The 13,351-nt window shown below is 31.6% G+C and overlaps 1 protein-coding gene across 1 annotated transcript; it reads left to right on the forward strand.

Moving 5' to 3' along the window:
* The first annotated feature begins 9,218 nt into the window (after window positions 1-9,218).
* Window positions 9,219-11,159, forward strand: LOC124418983. The gene is made up of 3 exons (XM_046947029.1): window positions 9,219-9,493; window positions 9,559-9,618; window positions 9,678-11,159. Exons 1-3 carry the CDS (start codon window positions 9,470-9,472, stop codon window positions 11,157-11,159), a joined length of 1,566 nt encoding a protein of 521 aa, XP_046802985.1. The 5' UTR covers window positions 9,219-9,469.
* Window positions 11,160-13,351: the final 2,192 nt, after the last annotated feature.

Here is a 13,351-nt window from a genome sequence, read left to right on the forward strand (position 1 = left end):
AGTCTATAGTCTAGTCTATAGTCTAGTCTATAGTCTAGTCTATAGTCTAGTCTATAGTCTAGTCTATAGTCTAGTCCATAGTCCAGTCTATAGTCTAGTCTATAGTTTTTATATATTCTAATCTATGGACCAGACTTAATACCTTTTTCTGGCCAAGACTTCAGTCTATTAAATAAACTTTTAGTCTATTATAATAAATTTTATTAAATTTATTCATTTATTTATTCTGATGTGTTCCACATCTGTTATTTTGTTCTAAAATCAATTACAAATCAACAATGTTGCAACAACTGACACGTTCCCGCTGTTAGAAATTAAAATTCAGTTTTACAATTACAAATATTGAAGTTTTGTCGTTACAAATTTAATAATATAATAACAGTAATAATAATAATGGCGTAATTAACACCCCTATGACGTAAAAACGTAACAACTACGAATCACGTATTAAATCATTTGTTGTTTAAAGTTGATGTGATCGAATTCAGAATAATTTAATGGAATTTATTTTCTAAAATAATTTTCACTAAACTGGCTGGAGTTGGTAACTTAACTTCATACAACTTGTGACTGGTAATGGTTAAAAATTCAAAATAAGACTTACTTTAGAATACTTGTTTTTTTCTATTTACTATATTTAAATTTGAACATTTTATATTTTTTGTTTAATATTCAAATAGAATTTTACTTCAAGAAGAATAATTCTTTTGTTATTGAGAATATTTTTGTTTATTATTTAAATAAAAACGATTAACTTTAATTTATTCATTGGATTTTGTTTTTAATTTGCACTTCACAGATTTCACATACACACATACATACATACATACATACATACTTAAATTATTTGTGCAAAGTTGTTGAACGATCGATTTTATGAGGATGATGATCATAATGTTGATGATTTCTGTTTAAAAATGTTAAAAACATTTGTATTTTACTCATTTTACAGCTAAATTACTGTTCTTATTGTAGTCGTTTATACTATAAATACTGTTAATTTGTTTTTTATTTAGTTAAGCTACTAAAAGTTAGCAGGTGTTATTAGTTTATCGTTTAAAAAGGAAACTCAAAAGAAATGTTTGGTTTCTTATAAAATCTATTTTGCTATAGAGCAGATGTTTATGCCGTTGAGCAGATTTAGCAAAATGCATTTGATGTATAAAGTCACATTGTGCCTTCTTCATTCGACTCTCCGCATTACGTTTCCACGAGATCTTAGAGTCTAAAATCACGTCAGATTGTTGGCTTCGCTTGTGGTTTTCAAAATTGTACCATCCAATTGTGAATGTCTGAATTCTGGGATATTGTATCTCTAGGTGAAAAATCCATGTATGGTTTTGACATACCTGTGTAACCTCTCACTATATTCTTTAGGAACATATCTTGTTTTTATGATTCTCCTTTATATGATAATTTGTCATGGCATGAAGGTGGAAATCTATTTTTGGAGTAGTGCTAGGAGAATGTCATCTGGCTATGGGGAACTGACATATTCACTTATGTAGATTTGAAGTAGAGCACGAAGTAGAGCTTTATAAAGTCACCATCGGGTTTAAACAGGAATTTAGGCGTACATGGGATTTTGCATAGCACCTTGCATAGCCGTGATTCCTCCATAGTAGTCTCCAGTTCCTCACAGAAACTATTTCAAGATTCCTTTTTTGTTCGTCTGGGTTTCCTCTTGAAAATGTTAAATCTTTGAAAATAATCATGTCAGCTTAGGTCCCACTTCGCTTTATTAAAAAGTTTCCTTCATTTCCTTATACACATTTGTTGCCATGGTTGCCGGAATTTCATAAACCCTTTCCGTTTCCTATACGATGTATAGTAGACTTTGTAAAACGAAGAGAGAGGTAGCCGACCTAACTACGTTAGTTAGTTTGAAAGAAGGATGTGTATACATCAAATCCGAAGAAATACACCTAGGCCTCAATCGGGCTGTTGTGCTCAACCAGTGCCACAGGTGGGAATCGAACCCACCACCTCCGGTCTACCTGACTAGAATACTAAGCACTAATCTACCGTAGGCCACAAACACAAACTACCAAATTGAGGTGGTGATCGCTTGGCTACTGAAGATAATAATTTACCCCACATCAGCTCTAAACATTGAGGGCAGACGCTATGGTCCTTCACCATGCCTGAAGACCCAAGGGTACTACACACAACAGATGGGTAGAATTTACTGTAAGAAAATGATAGAGTCTTAAACCATATATTTTCCACGGAATGTGCACTGTGGTTATATGAAATATTTTGATCTACGTTTGATCTCTCGTTTGGTGGAGATCGGTGAATACAAAGAATCAGCATCTTGAGCCTCAAACTCTGTATAATGTATGTCGTGATCTCAATCTAAGACAATGAGTGATCATGGCTCTAAGACAGAAAGGGGTGCCGGATTGGAAATGTTCCCGAACACTTAAACTTCTACTATCTCTTCGGCGACATAATACCTGCACGGTCCTTCAGCAGAGTTATAAATAAAGTCAAGAGAAAAATCCATGAACTAAATCTCCAAAAATTCGACTATTCATATATACTGCTCTTGTCCATAGACCTTATGACACACATTACATTTTTAAAATGTCATAATGTCCAAGGACATTTCCCCCCGGGGGCATATTACCTCCGCTTTGGTGTTATTGCAATCCCGGGGTATAAAGAGGTGGCCAATACCTGCAGTCTGGCCGGGACTAAAAAATTGGTTACAGCATACTGCTTGGCTAAGTACTTGCATAGATTGCCAGAGGTCCGACCAGAGCACCGCATAATCTGGTACTACGGGTGGTCAGTTGGTTGAGGTTCCTTCGAGATCCACGTAGTGGCTGTGGTTAAAACCCAAATTCGAGAGAAAGTGGAGGTTAAAAGACTTATACATGATAATTGTCAATATTTTGAAGAACAAAGGTGCGATGGTAGATCGTTCTCAAGTCTACCCAGTGGATGAAAAAGACCGTCTCTAGTCTACCCAGTTGATGAAAAAGACCACTGTGGGATAAGGTTGTCAAGGCAAGTGCTCACGTTAAAACTCTCGACTTTCCTGTCCATAGACATTGTGACATTTTAAAACAGAAATGTATTGAAAATTTGTTTGGAATTTAAGAAAGAATAAACTTATCCCGTAAGGAATTGCTCTTAAATTTGATTCCTTTTAAAAAGTGTCCTTGATTCCTTTTTGGATTCCTTTTAAAAAGTGTCCTTGATAGCCGGCCTTCGACCGGGCGCAGGGGTTTCAAACTCTGTGGAATTTTGAACAGCGGCTTCGCTAAAATAAGCCCTTTTTTGATAAATGGACTCTTTGAAATCCATGGACTTTCTATCGCATTGCTCTTGTACGTTGTGACACTTTTGAAATTGTCATTATGACTCAATTTTGTGTCATAAGTTCTATGGATATTATGACACACTACCTTTTTAATCATTGACACAACTGACTCAGCATCATGTTGAGTTGCTATGGATACCAGGACATTAGGGCATCCGGGGAAATGAAATATCATCCGCAAAGCATACTCATACTCCCCAGGTGACCTTATCAAAACTGGTGACTGTGCTTTGATGGCCAAATATCTCGACTTGTGATAGCCCACTCTGACAATGGATAAGACTAGAGGACCTAGTCTTATCTCTTGTTAAAACCTCGATTAGGCTTCTATGGGCATATGTCGGAACGTATAGCTACCTCATTACAGCCACTGTAGAAGTTATTTGAACTAGGAAGAAAAGGTATCGTTTATAAGTTTTTCATTTTGCTCTTCGACCGACCCATTTCACAAAACCAATTCACACTTTGATTTCGTATAGATTTAATGACTGACTCATTAGTAAACATTTGCTAACTGTTGTGAGCCTGTTCGGTCTCTCCAGCCAGCTGACAAAAACTAGTTGTAAAATAAATATTTAGCAACAATATGTATGTAAGATAAAATGATACTATTACAACATTTTTGTAATTTTACAGATTTCATTGTTTACTTTACACAATACAATGTTGTATTGAGTGTCAATGACTTGAATAAATTTTGTAGAGAAAAGGGCAAGAAATGGTTTAAAAATAACTATAGATGGTGTTAAAAATAAACAAAAAAAATATTTTTAAAATCATGCCCTGCACTAACAGATTAAACTGGATCACAGATATCTTTAATATTTCAAGTGAAAATAACGAAAAGTAAGTTAAAAATACTTGAGATTGACCTAATTTTATAATTTCATATTTCTTTAGGTGTTATTTAATAAAATCTTTTGTATTACGTTTTTCTGGCCAATATTTAAAAAAAAGTTTATTTATAACCAAAGGTTATGTTTATTTCTGATATTCTGGGGTTTTTTACTAGAAAATATAGAAAATAAAATTCATATATTTTAAAGAAATAAATTAATTAACACAACAATAAACTACTTTAAGCTTCTATATATTTACGAAAAAGAATTTGTTTTATTATTAACAAAGAAAATGTGCAGTTATTTTTCTGATAAACAAAACAATATTAAAAATTAAACAAAATTGATTCTATGAAAAAAAAACCTAGACATCTCTTTCGTTTTGAGATGTTTACAAAATAATCGGTCATATGTGAGTTTGAACTCTCTGCTTTATACTAAATTAAAAATGTTTAATATAAAAAGCCAATTAAAATTAACTTTAGGAATTTCCAAAGATAATGAATTGAGGTTTTTAGATTTTGCTAAAGATCTGTATTATCTTTAGAAAAACCCTTAACATTCTTTTTATAGACGATTTTATAAAAATTTTCTTTGACAGATTGTTTTTTGTTGAAAATACTTGATAACCACTATAGTTTATTATGCGTTTGTGCTAAAGTTTGTAACACCCATCTTTCTTTGGTTCAAGCACGAACTCTATTGATAATGGATGAAATCGGTCCATTATTTCACCTAACCCCATATAACCGTATCATATGGTCGACAATGTCCGACTATAAATTCATCACCACCACCATGAAAAAGATGGGGTATATTGTTTTTGTCATCCCGTTTGTAACACATCGAAATATTGATCATACATCCACAAAAGTATATGTATTCTGGGCCCTTATTAAATTCTAAGACAATCTATCAATGTTTGTCCGTCTGTGTGCTAAAAGCATGATTGAATGGACCGATCTCCACAATTTTCAATCGGGTTCGTACCTGGGACAATAGAAGCTCATATATCAAATTTCATTCAATTATCTTCAAAATTGAGGCCTATAGTTTGATTACAAGGTTTACATGAACGGACGGACATAATTAAATAGGTTCAGAAAATGATTCTGAGCCGATTAATATACTTTAAGATGGGTATAGGACCATTATTATTGTGCGTTACAAACATCAGCACAAATTCAATATACCCTACCCACTAAAGTGGTGTAGGGTATAATAATGTGTTACCAAAGTCACAACATTATGTTGTCAAACAGAACGTTGCTTTGTCGAAATAAAAACGATTCGTTGTCGAATCACAACAAGCCGTTGGAAAATCACACAAAGTATTATCGAAATGACAAAAATACGTTGTTGCAAAATGATAACTTGTTGTAAATGTCATACACATACGTTGTCTAAATGTTAACAAACGTGATAAGCTCAGCTTTCCATTGTACGTTGTCAAGGATAGAATCAATTTAAGTGCTTTTCTACCGGGGTTTTCCCTCTGTATATCCTTTGTCCAATCATTTTGATTCATTGTTTATATTGGTCTTGCAAAATTCTAGAACTTATAATACTTAGTCGTTTAACTATTGGTTTCGATTACGGAATTAGTTTGAGTAGATAAATCCCATATTCTTTTAACAATAAGACAATATATTAAATAATTTTATTAATGTTTTTATATAGAGTTCAAGTAAAATTTCCTTTATCTAGTTCTATTTTTAAGAATGAAAGCATTTTTTGTATTATCTAGACAAGAACTAATCTAGGAAATATGTTAATAATAATCTTAAATTATGGGCACACTTTATAAAAAAAATTCTAAAAAATAAAATCTTATAAATTGTAAATATATGTTTGTTTTGTTTAACTCTAATCTTAAAACAGCAATTGACACATTCCTTAAAACAGGCCAACAGAGACAACTTAACAAGTGCATTGATGATGATATCTTTATCACAGATATAACAAGAAAAAAAAAGAAAAAAAGTCACTCTGTTTAAAAATGTCATCAACAACATCAATATTGTTTGGAGAAAAACAATAGTTTTAGTTTTTATAAAATAAAGTACCGTAAACTTTATTGTGTTTCAATTTCTTAGTTTGAGCCAAACGATCGTTTGTTTTGTTTAACTAAAACAATGCTATTGACTAAAATAAGTTAATGCCAACAACTATAAGAAATCGACAGATTATTAAAATTAAAAATTTTTAAAACCCTTTTGTTTGTTGGTGTGTTTTTTCAATGGTTTCATTTCGATATATCAATTCGATTTGTTTTGACCATGTCTTTTGTACTTGTACATTGACATTTGTTATAACAATTAATTTTTAATATTTATGAATTTCCATAACATAACAATGAAACTTAATAAATAATATAATTTGTTAATAATTTTAACTATGAAATCGAAAAATCCTAAAAGAGGTGAAAATAGTTTTAAATTTTTTGGGGTTTCTTCCATTTCGTTTTTGAATTCATTTCAAAATAAAGTCGTTTATTAATATTATTTGTTATTTTTGGCATTTTTAGAGCTTTAAATCATTTCTATTCCGCCATAGTTTGTCTGTTAATAGACAGACAATTTTGTTAGAGAATTTATATAATTGACAATCATTTATGTTTGTTATTTAAAAGAAATTTGCTTAAAATTGGAATATTTGCCAAGATGTGAATTTCAATCAATCAAAGTCTTTGCTAAATCAATGACATTATGCTTTCTTGATTTAGCATCAAATCTCTTCCAAATATGTTTAATTTCCCTTGTTTGCTTTTTTAAATTTTCTTTAAAAGCTCCTAAACCAATTAAATTTCTCATATATCTAATAAATTTCTGTCAATATTGTCAAAAATTTTTGTTCGCCATTAAAACTCATAACTTCAGTATCTGTCTGGCTGATATTAAATGAAATCAACATAATTCACTGATTAGGGTGCGGTGCTAAAGATAAGCAGCTCAAAATTGTTTTAAACATTTTTTTCATTGCAAAAAACAGAAACAGAAACTATAGTCGGGTGAGGTCGTCCATATAATGCCCTACAACTGTTACAACAATAAAATGTGATTTAGCTTGTATAATAAAGATTTTATGATGAATTCTATCTTGCCTCAGAGATTCTTCAGCCACTTATTGTTAAATAAAATTGTGGACATTTAAGTTAAAATTTGAAGGGGGCTTCTTATAGGAGCAAGGGTCACACGAGGCCCTGTAATTATAAAATTGATGATGGTTCTTGTAACAGGTTGGCTGTAACTGGATATTCTTTCCGGAGGAGAAAAACTTCCGGTTGATACAGCTGTTGCTGAGTTGACAATCTTCGACCTATTGAGAATCGTTTCGTTACGGATCGGAGATCCAATTGTTGTGAGAATCTTCATGAGGGTCTTCAAGTCTAGAATATAGTTATGCAGCTTTTTGTCGAGATACGAGTAAATTAAACATAATTATGATCTTAAAAGCCCTAATCGGCAGGTTCAGTTATATAGGAGCTAGGTGAAATAATAGACCGATATTAACCATTTTCGTATCCGGTACAGGTAGAAGATCATGTGCCAGATTTTATTGAGTTAACTCGAAAACTGAGACCTAAAGTTTGATTGCAAGATTTACAAGTCGCATTCGGAGTTCAGTTGTATGGGTGCTAGTTGAAGTAATGGACCGATCTTAACCATTTTCAATAGGCTTCGTCTCCAAAGGAGTTTTGCGGTATGCCACTACCTGCAATAAAAAGGCAGATCTTCTAAAACAGTCTCTCCATAGCTCGTGACAAATGGTCGCGGAAACACACATTCTCAACATCTAGAACAGTGTGGCCATAAATGGATCCACAAATGTCCAAATATCTTCTTGGTCTTCAAAGACCGCAATTAAGTAGGATGATACCGCAATTAAGTAGGGAGAGGCATTGGAATCCCGTTCAATGTCTTCTGTAGGAGTTATCAAAATGAGGATGAAAAAGAGACTATTACTCATCTTCTCTGTGATTGACCTGCTCTGGCGGAAACCCGGTTTCGGACGCTTGTCCTTTTTTGGCGACCTATCCGCATTGTCAAATATTATTGTCAAATCATCTGGGGTACATAAATTTGTCAGAAAGGGGTTGAACCTGTTACCCACACTACCTATTCCTGGCCTGGTTTGCTCATTCTCAGAAATTTTCCTCTCATTCTCTCTTTTTCTTTGCTACTCTATCTGTTTTCTACTCTTCCCTATCACACTTTTTCATTCTTCTTACAGGTATTTTTATAAAGAGATGAACATGGACCCAAGTAAAGCCGAAATAGGCTACCTATGATAACCTGACCTAACCTTACATGGACAGACAGATATATGGATGGACGGGCAGATACATAGCTAAATCGACTCATAAAATTATTCTAAACCGATTGGGTATAGGACCAATATAATTATGCGTTACAAACATCAACACTAAACTCAATAACCCTCCCCACTAAATTGGTGTAGGGTATTCAAAATATTTATACACACATACATTAAGATGAGTAGCCATAAATTGAATTGTAGACATCTCAGAAAAAAAGTACGTTTAAATAAATTTGCGCAATCCTTTCAAAAAAAAAAAAAAAAACACACGAATTGGAATAAAATCAAATGCAAAAAAAAACCAACCAAACACTGAATACAATTTATGATCACACATCTGAAATAAATGCATTCGACGGACTAACAGTGAATGAATGAGTTTAAGTAAATAAACGAAAAAAATCAATATAAATAAATAAGAGAGTTAACAGCACAAGATGCTCTACTACTATTAAATTGTTGCAAACTACAGTTGATGACATTAGTTTGAGAGCAGAATCAAACGGGAGTTGTCAGTTACGAAAGGCATAAGACTTTAAAGCTAAATGTTACTGCTCGTACTCACTGTTGCCAGATTTGACGATTTATCGTCATTTTGACGATTTTATGTACCAAAAAATGCATATTGACGATTTGACGATTTTGACCCCAAATTTGACGATTTTTTGAAACTTAGAGTATTCAACATTGAAAAAGATAAATGTCATTTTTAATCGTAATAATAGTTAAGTGCAAAAGTGATAGATATATGTTAACGATAAAATAATAGTATTTGTTTGAAGTGTTGATATTTTAAGTATTTCACGCCTATTAAACATGTAGATGTCCATAAATGATCAACTGATAGTAAACCATTTTAATTTTATGTGCGTCCTCATGAAGTAGAATGTGATTTAAAAAGAAGTTTTGAGAAAATTAAAGTGAATTTAAAAAAAGAAGTAAAAGTGTTTAAAAGAAGTAAAATTTTGTGTTTTAAAAAATGCTGAGATATCTACAGAAGGAGGTAAGTAAAATGGAAAAATTTAAGTATTTATTCAAAAAAAAACTAATTGTTCTTTTATTTTGCAGAAAGCAAGTGGCGATGATGGCGCCAACCAAGACGATGGAAGTGGCAGCAGTACTTTGGTGGTTAGTTTAACAAACATTTTTAAGTAAAAAGCTATCTAATGCTAATATTATTATTTCAGGCTGACAAACGTAAAAAAAGAAAAATCAAGGAGGACTGGTTAACAAATCCAGACATCAATTCATGGGCTGAAAAGCGGGACAGCAAGGTATTTTGTAAAATTTGCAATGTGGAGTTGAAGGTATCATCGGGAAAGTCCGATTTAATGGCTCATTTGCATTCCAAAAAACATCAAGATGCTGCCAATGCTACCCAACAAACTAAAATAAACGAAGTTTTCAACATAGACTACTCCCCAAAAAAAGTTGCAGAAATAAAATTGGCATTATTTATAGTTGAGCACAATTTGCCATTTGCGGTTTCCGATCACCTTACTAAGGTATGTCACAATTCATTTAAAGATTCCAATACTGCAGCTAGCATTACTCTTGGACGAACAAAAGCAAATGCTATAATAAAAAATATTGTAGGAGCTAAACAGTTTCAAGACGTAACTAATCTTTTAAAAACAAATTCATTTTCTTTGTGCGTTGACGAGTCAACGGATTTAACAAATGTTAAGTCTTTGTGTTTAGTTGTTCGCTTGTGTATCAATTTTGAAATAAGGGATTTCTTTTATGGACTCCTCACAGTTGAGCATGCTGACGCTAATAGTTTATACCAACTTATAGTTAATCATTTTAATAAAAATGGTGTTAATTATAAAAAGAATATGATAGGGTTTGCCGCGGATGGGGCAGCAGTGATGACGGGCAGAAATAAATCTGTGGCACAACTTTTGAAAAATGAAAATAATGATTTATTTATAATAAAATGTGTATGCCATTCCCTGGCATTGTGCTCATCCTATGCTTGCCTTAAGCTTCCATCTAGCGTGGAAACCTTAGCTAGAAGTATTTATAATTATATATCAAACAGTCCAAAAAGAAACAACCAATTTCAAAATATTTTATCCTTACTGGACATAAAACCAAAAAAAATACTACACCCTTGTCAAACACGTTGGTTATCTTTGGAAGTTGTTGTCATAAGATTAATCGAACTTTATGAGCCTTTAAAAATATATTTTGCTTTTGCTGTAAATATAGATAAAATTGACACAGCTCAATATATTTTAGATAATTTAAATTTTGAAAATAAAATATATCTATGTTTCTTAAAATATATTTTAGGCATCATTAATAATATTAATAAAATGTTTCAAAGTGAAACAACTGAGATACAAAATTTATATGATCAAATGCAAAAATTGTTAAAAACTGTTCTAAGTAATTTTATAAAACTAGATCTATTAAAAAATGATAAATTCTATTTACTTAATTATAAAGACGAACAAAATATATTAGATTATAATGAGGTTTACTTAGGAGTATATGCGCGAGAAGAATTGCTGGCGTCGGGATTAGAAGAAACTGAAAAGCATAAAATCGTTCATAATTGTATTAATTTCTATGTAGAACTTTGTGATCAAATATTGGTTCGTTTTGATTTTGGAGAAAAGTTTCAAGCTTTAAGTTTAATAAATCCTTATTATTATAAGTAATGAAAAACATACATTTTATGAAATTGTAAACCAATTTTCACATTTTATAGAAGAAAATGAAAAACAAGATTTAGAGTCGGAATTTAGACAACTAAAATTAATAAATTGGGATTCTAAAAATGAAATGAAATTATTAGAATTTTGGAAAAATTTATCAGAAATGAAAAGGAGAGATTCAAGTGTTTTATTTCCCATATTAACAAAATTTATTTCTAAGATTTTAGTTTTACCACACTCTTCTGCAAATGTAGAAAGAGTTTTTAGCCAGGTAAACTTAAATAAAACAAAAACTAGAAATAGATTAGAAAAGGAATCTTTAGAATCAATTTTATACGTAAAAGACTATTTAAAATTAAAGAAATGTAATTGTTTTGATTTAAAAGTTGTACCTGAATTATTGCAAATGTTTAATTGCAATATATATTTGTAAAATACTGTAAAACTGTTAAGTATTTTATACAATACTAAGTCATTATTAATTTAAAAGCTTTATGTAAAAATATCTCATTTATTTTATTTAAAACTCGAATTGTTTTGTTATGTTCTTATATATATTTTTGTTTTACAAAAATAACTAATGTTTTATTATATTTTATTGAAAATAAAATATTTTTTTTGTTGAAAAAGTGTGTTTTTTAATTTGACGATTTTTTGACGATTTCGATTAACCATTTTGACGATTTTGACGATTTTTTCCCCGAAATTTGACGATTTTACTGCAAATTTATCTGGCAACTATGCTCGTACTACTTCACTCACTCATTTTCATTACTCTTTTGCCAATGCCCTATTTTTTAAATTATAGGCAATATAAGTATTTGAGAGATTGAGGTAATCTGTCATAATATAATTGCATTTTTCAACCATTATCCGTTACTCTTCTCTAGGTGGGGTCATGTTATACAGTGCAAAAACATATTTTACTCCATCTGATCTCCCTACTATTTACATTAATTAGAACTGACCGAAAGTGGAATACGACTCTTATATATGGGCCGGAGCTTTGATGTCAAACATAACATGGAATGATCTCCACTGATTCGGCAACTAGAGATTTAATCGTCAGACCGAAATACGACTCCATTAAATAATTTAAAGACAAGTTATTACACATAGAGAATACACTGTGATAAAAACAGCTACGAATAAAGCCAACTCTTTAAATACACTGAGAAATAAAAAGAGAATTTCTGTGATATTATCAGAATATGATAACGCACAAAAACAAAACACTTTAAGCTAAATGTTCCTGCACTTTCCCCTACTTACTTATTTCTAAATTTTTCTTTACTCTTTTGTCAATGTTCTCATTATTAATCAATCAAACACTACCTGTTAGCATTATCTTTGTAGAGCCGTGCAAATAGAATTGATTTTAATCGATTTTATACCTGTTTTAGTTTTATACTTTAGTACTACATCTGAAGTTCGTCCTATCGGCATTACATAGAACTGTTCGGAATTAGAATACAACTATATATGGACCGGAGTTTCGAAATCTTTTCTAAAACGGAATGGTATCCATTGAGTCAGCAAATAGAGATAAAAACCCTGACGTGGAAGAGAATTTTTGCAATATGTTCTATGTATCCTTCACTATTTCACTTAGATCACATCGCATTCATCCGACATATTAAAAAGAAGACATTAGACACACTTATAAGAGTTTGTGGGCAGGACAAAGTCCATATATCCATGACTCTCAGTCACTCTTCCCAAGGGATATCTATTCTTTACAATGTTGAATCCATTGATTCATTATATTACAATAACCGGTACAATACTATTTCCGAGAATCTACAGGTCATAGTGTAGATTCTCTTCTCTTATCTTCGACATAAACAGATTTAAATCTTCTAACCTGCTTATAAAGGTCACACTTCTAAGTGCTGGTTCAAGAGAAGTACGTAACTTAGATTTTACTTTTACATTAAAGCTTTTTTGCTGTACTTTAATAGAACACCCTTATATACGGGTCATTCCGGCATACAAGGTCAGCTGGCATTCCACAAGGCACTTTAACTTTCAAGACTGGTTGTTCTCCAGTAGCTTGCCCTCATACTCTTTCATTCCGACGTACAAGCTTTTCTTGATGTCCATCCAGATGTAGATATATAAATGTTCTTGTTCGTAAAACATTAAATGAATAAGTCGCGATTGACAATTTTTAAGCATCACCTTCTTTTTTCGGT

This window comes from Lucilia cuprina, chromosome 3, assembly GCF_022045245.1.
Source record: "Lucilia cuprina isolate Lc7/37 chromosome 3, ASM2204524v1, whole genome shotgun sequence".
NCBI lineage: Eukaryota > Metazoa > Arthropoda > Insecta > Diptera > Calliphoridae > Lucilia > Lucilia cuprina.

Excerpts from the sequence above, each read along its gene's own strand:
- LOC124418983 (XM_046947029.1), top strand. The coding sequence starts at position 9,470 with ATGCTGAGATATCTACAGAAGGAG. Across the intron at positions 9,494-9,558 it reads TGAGATATCTACAGAAGGAG|AAAGCAAGTGGCGATGATGG; the intron begins GTAAGTAAAATG and ends TTTATTTTGCAG. Across the intron at positions 9,619-9,677 it reads GTGGCAGCAGTACTTTGGTG|GCTGACAAACGTAAAAAAAG; the intron begins GTTAGTTTAACA and ends TTATTATTTCAG.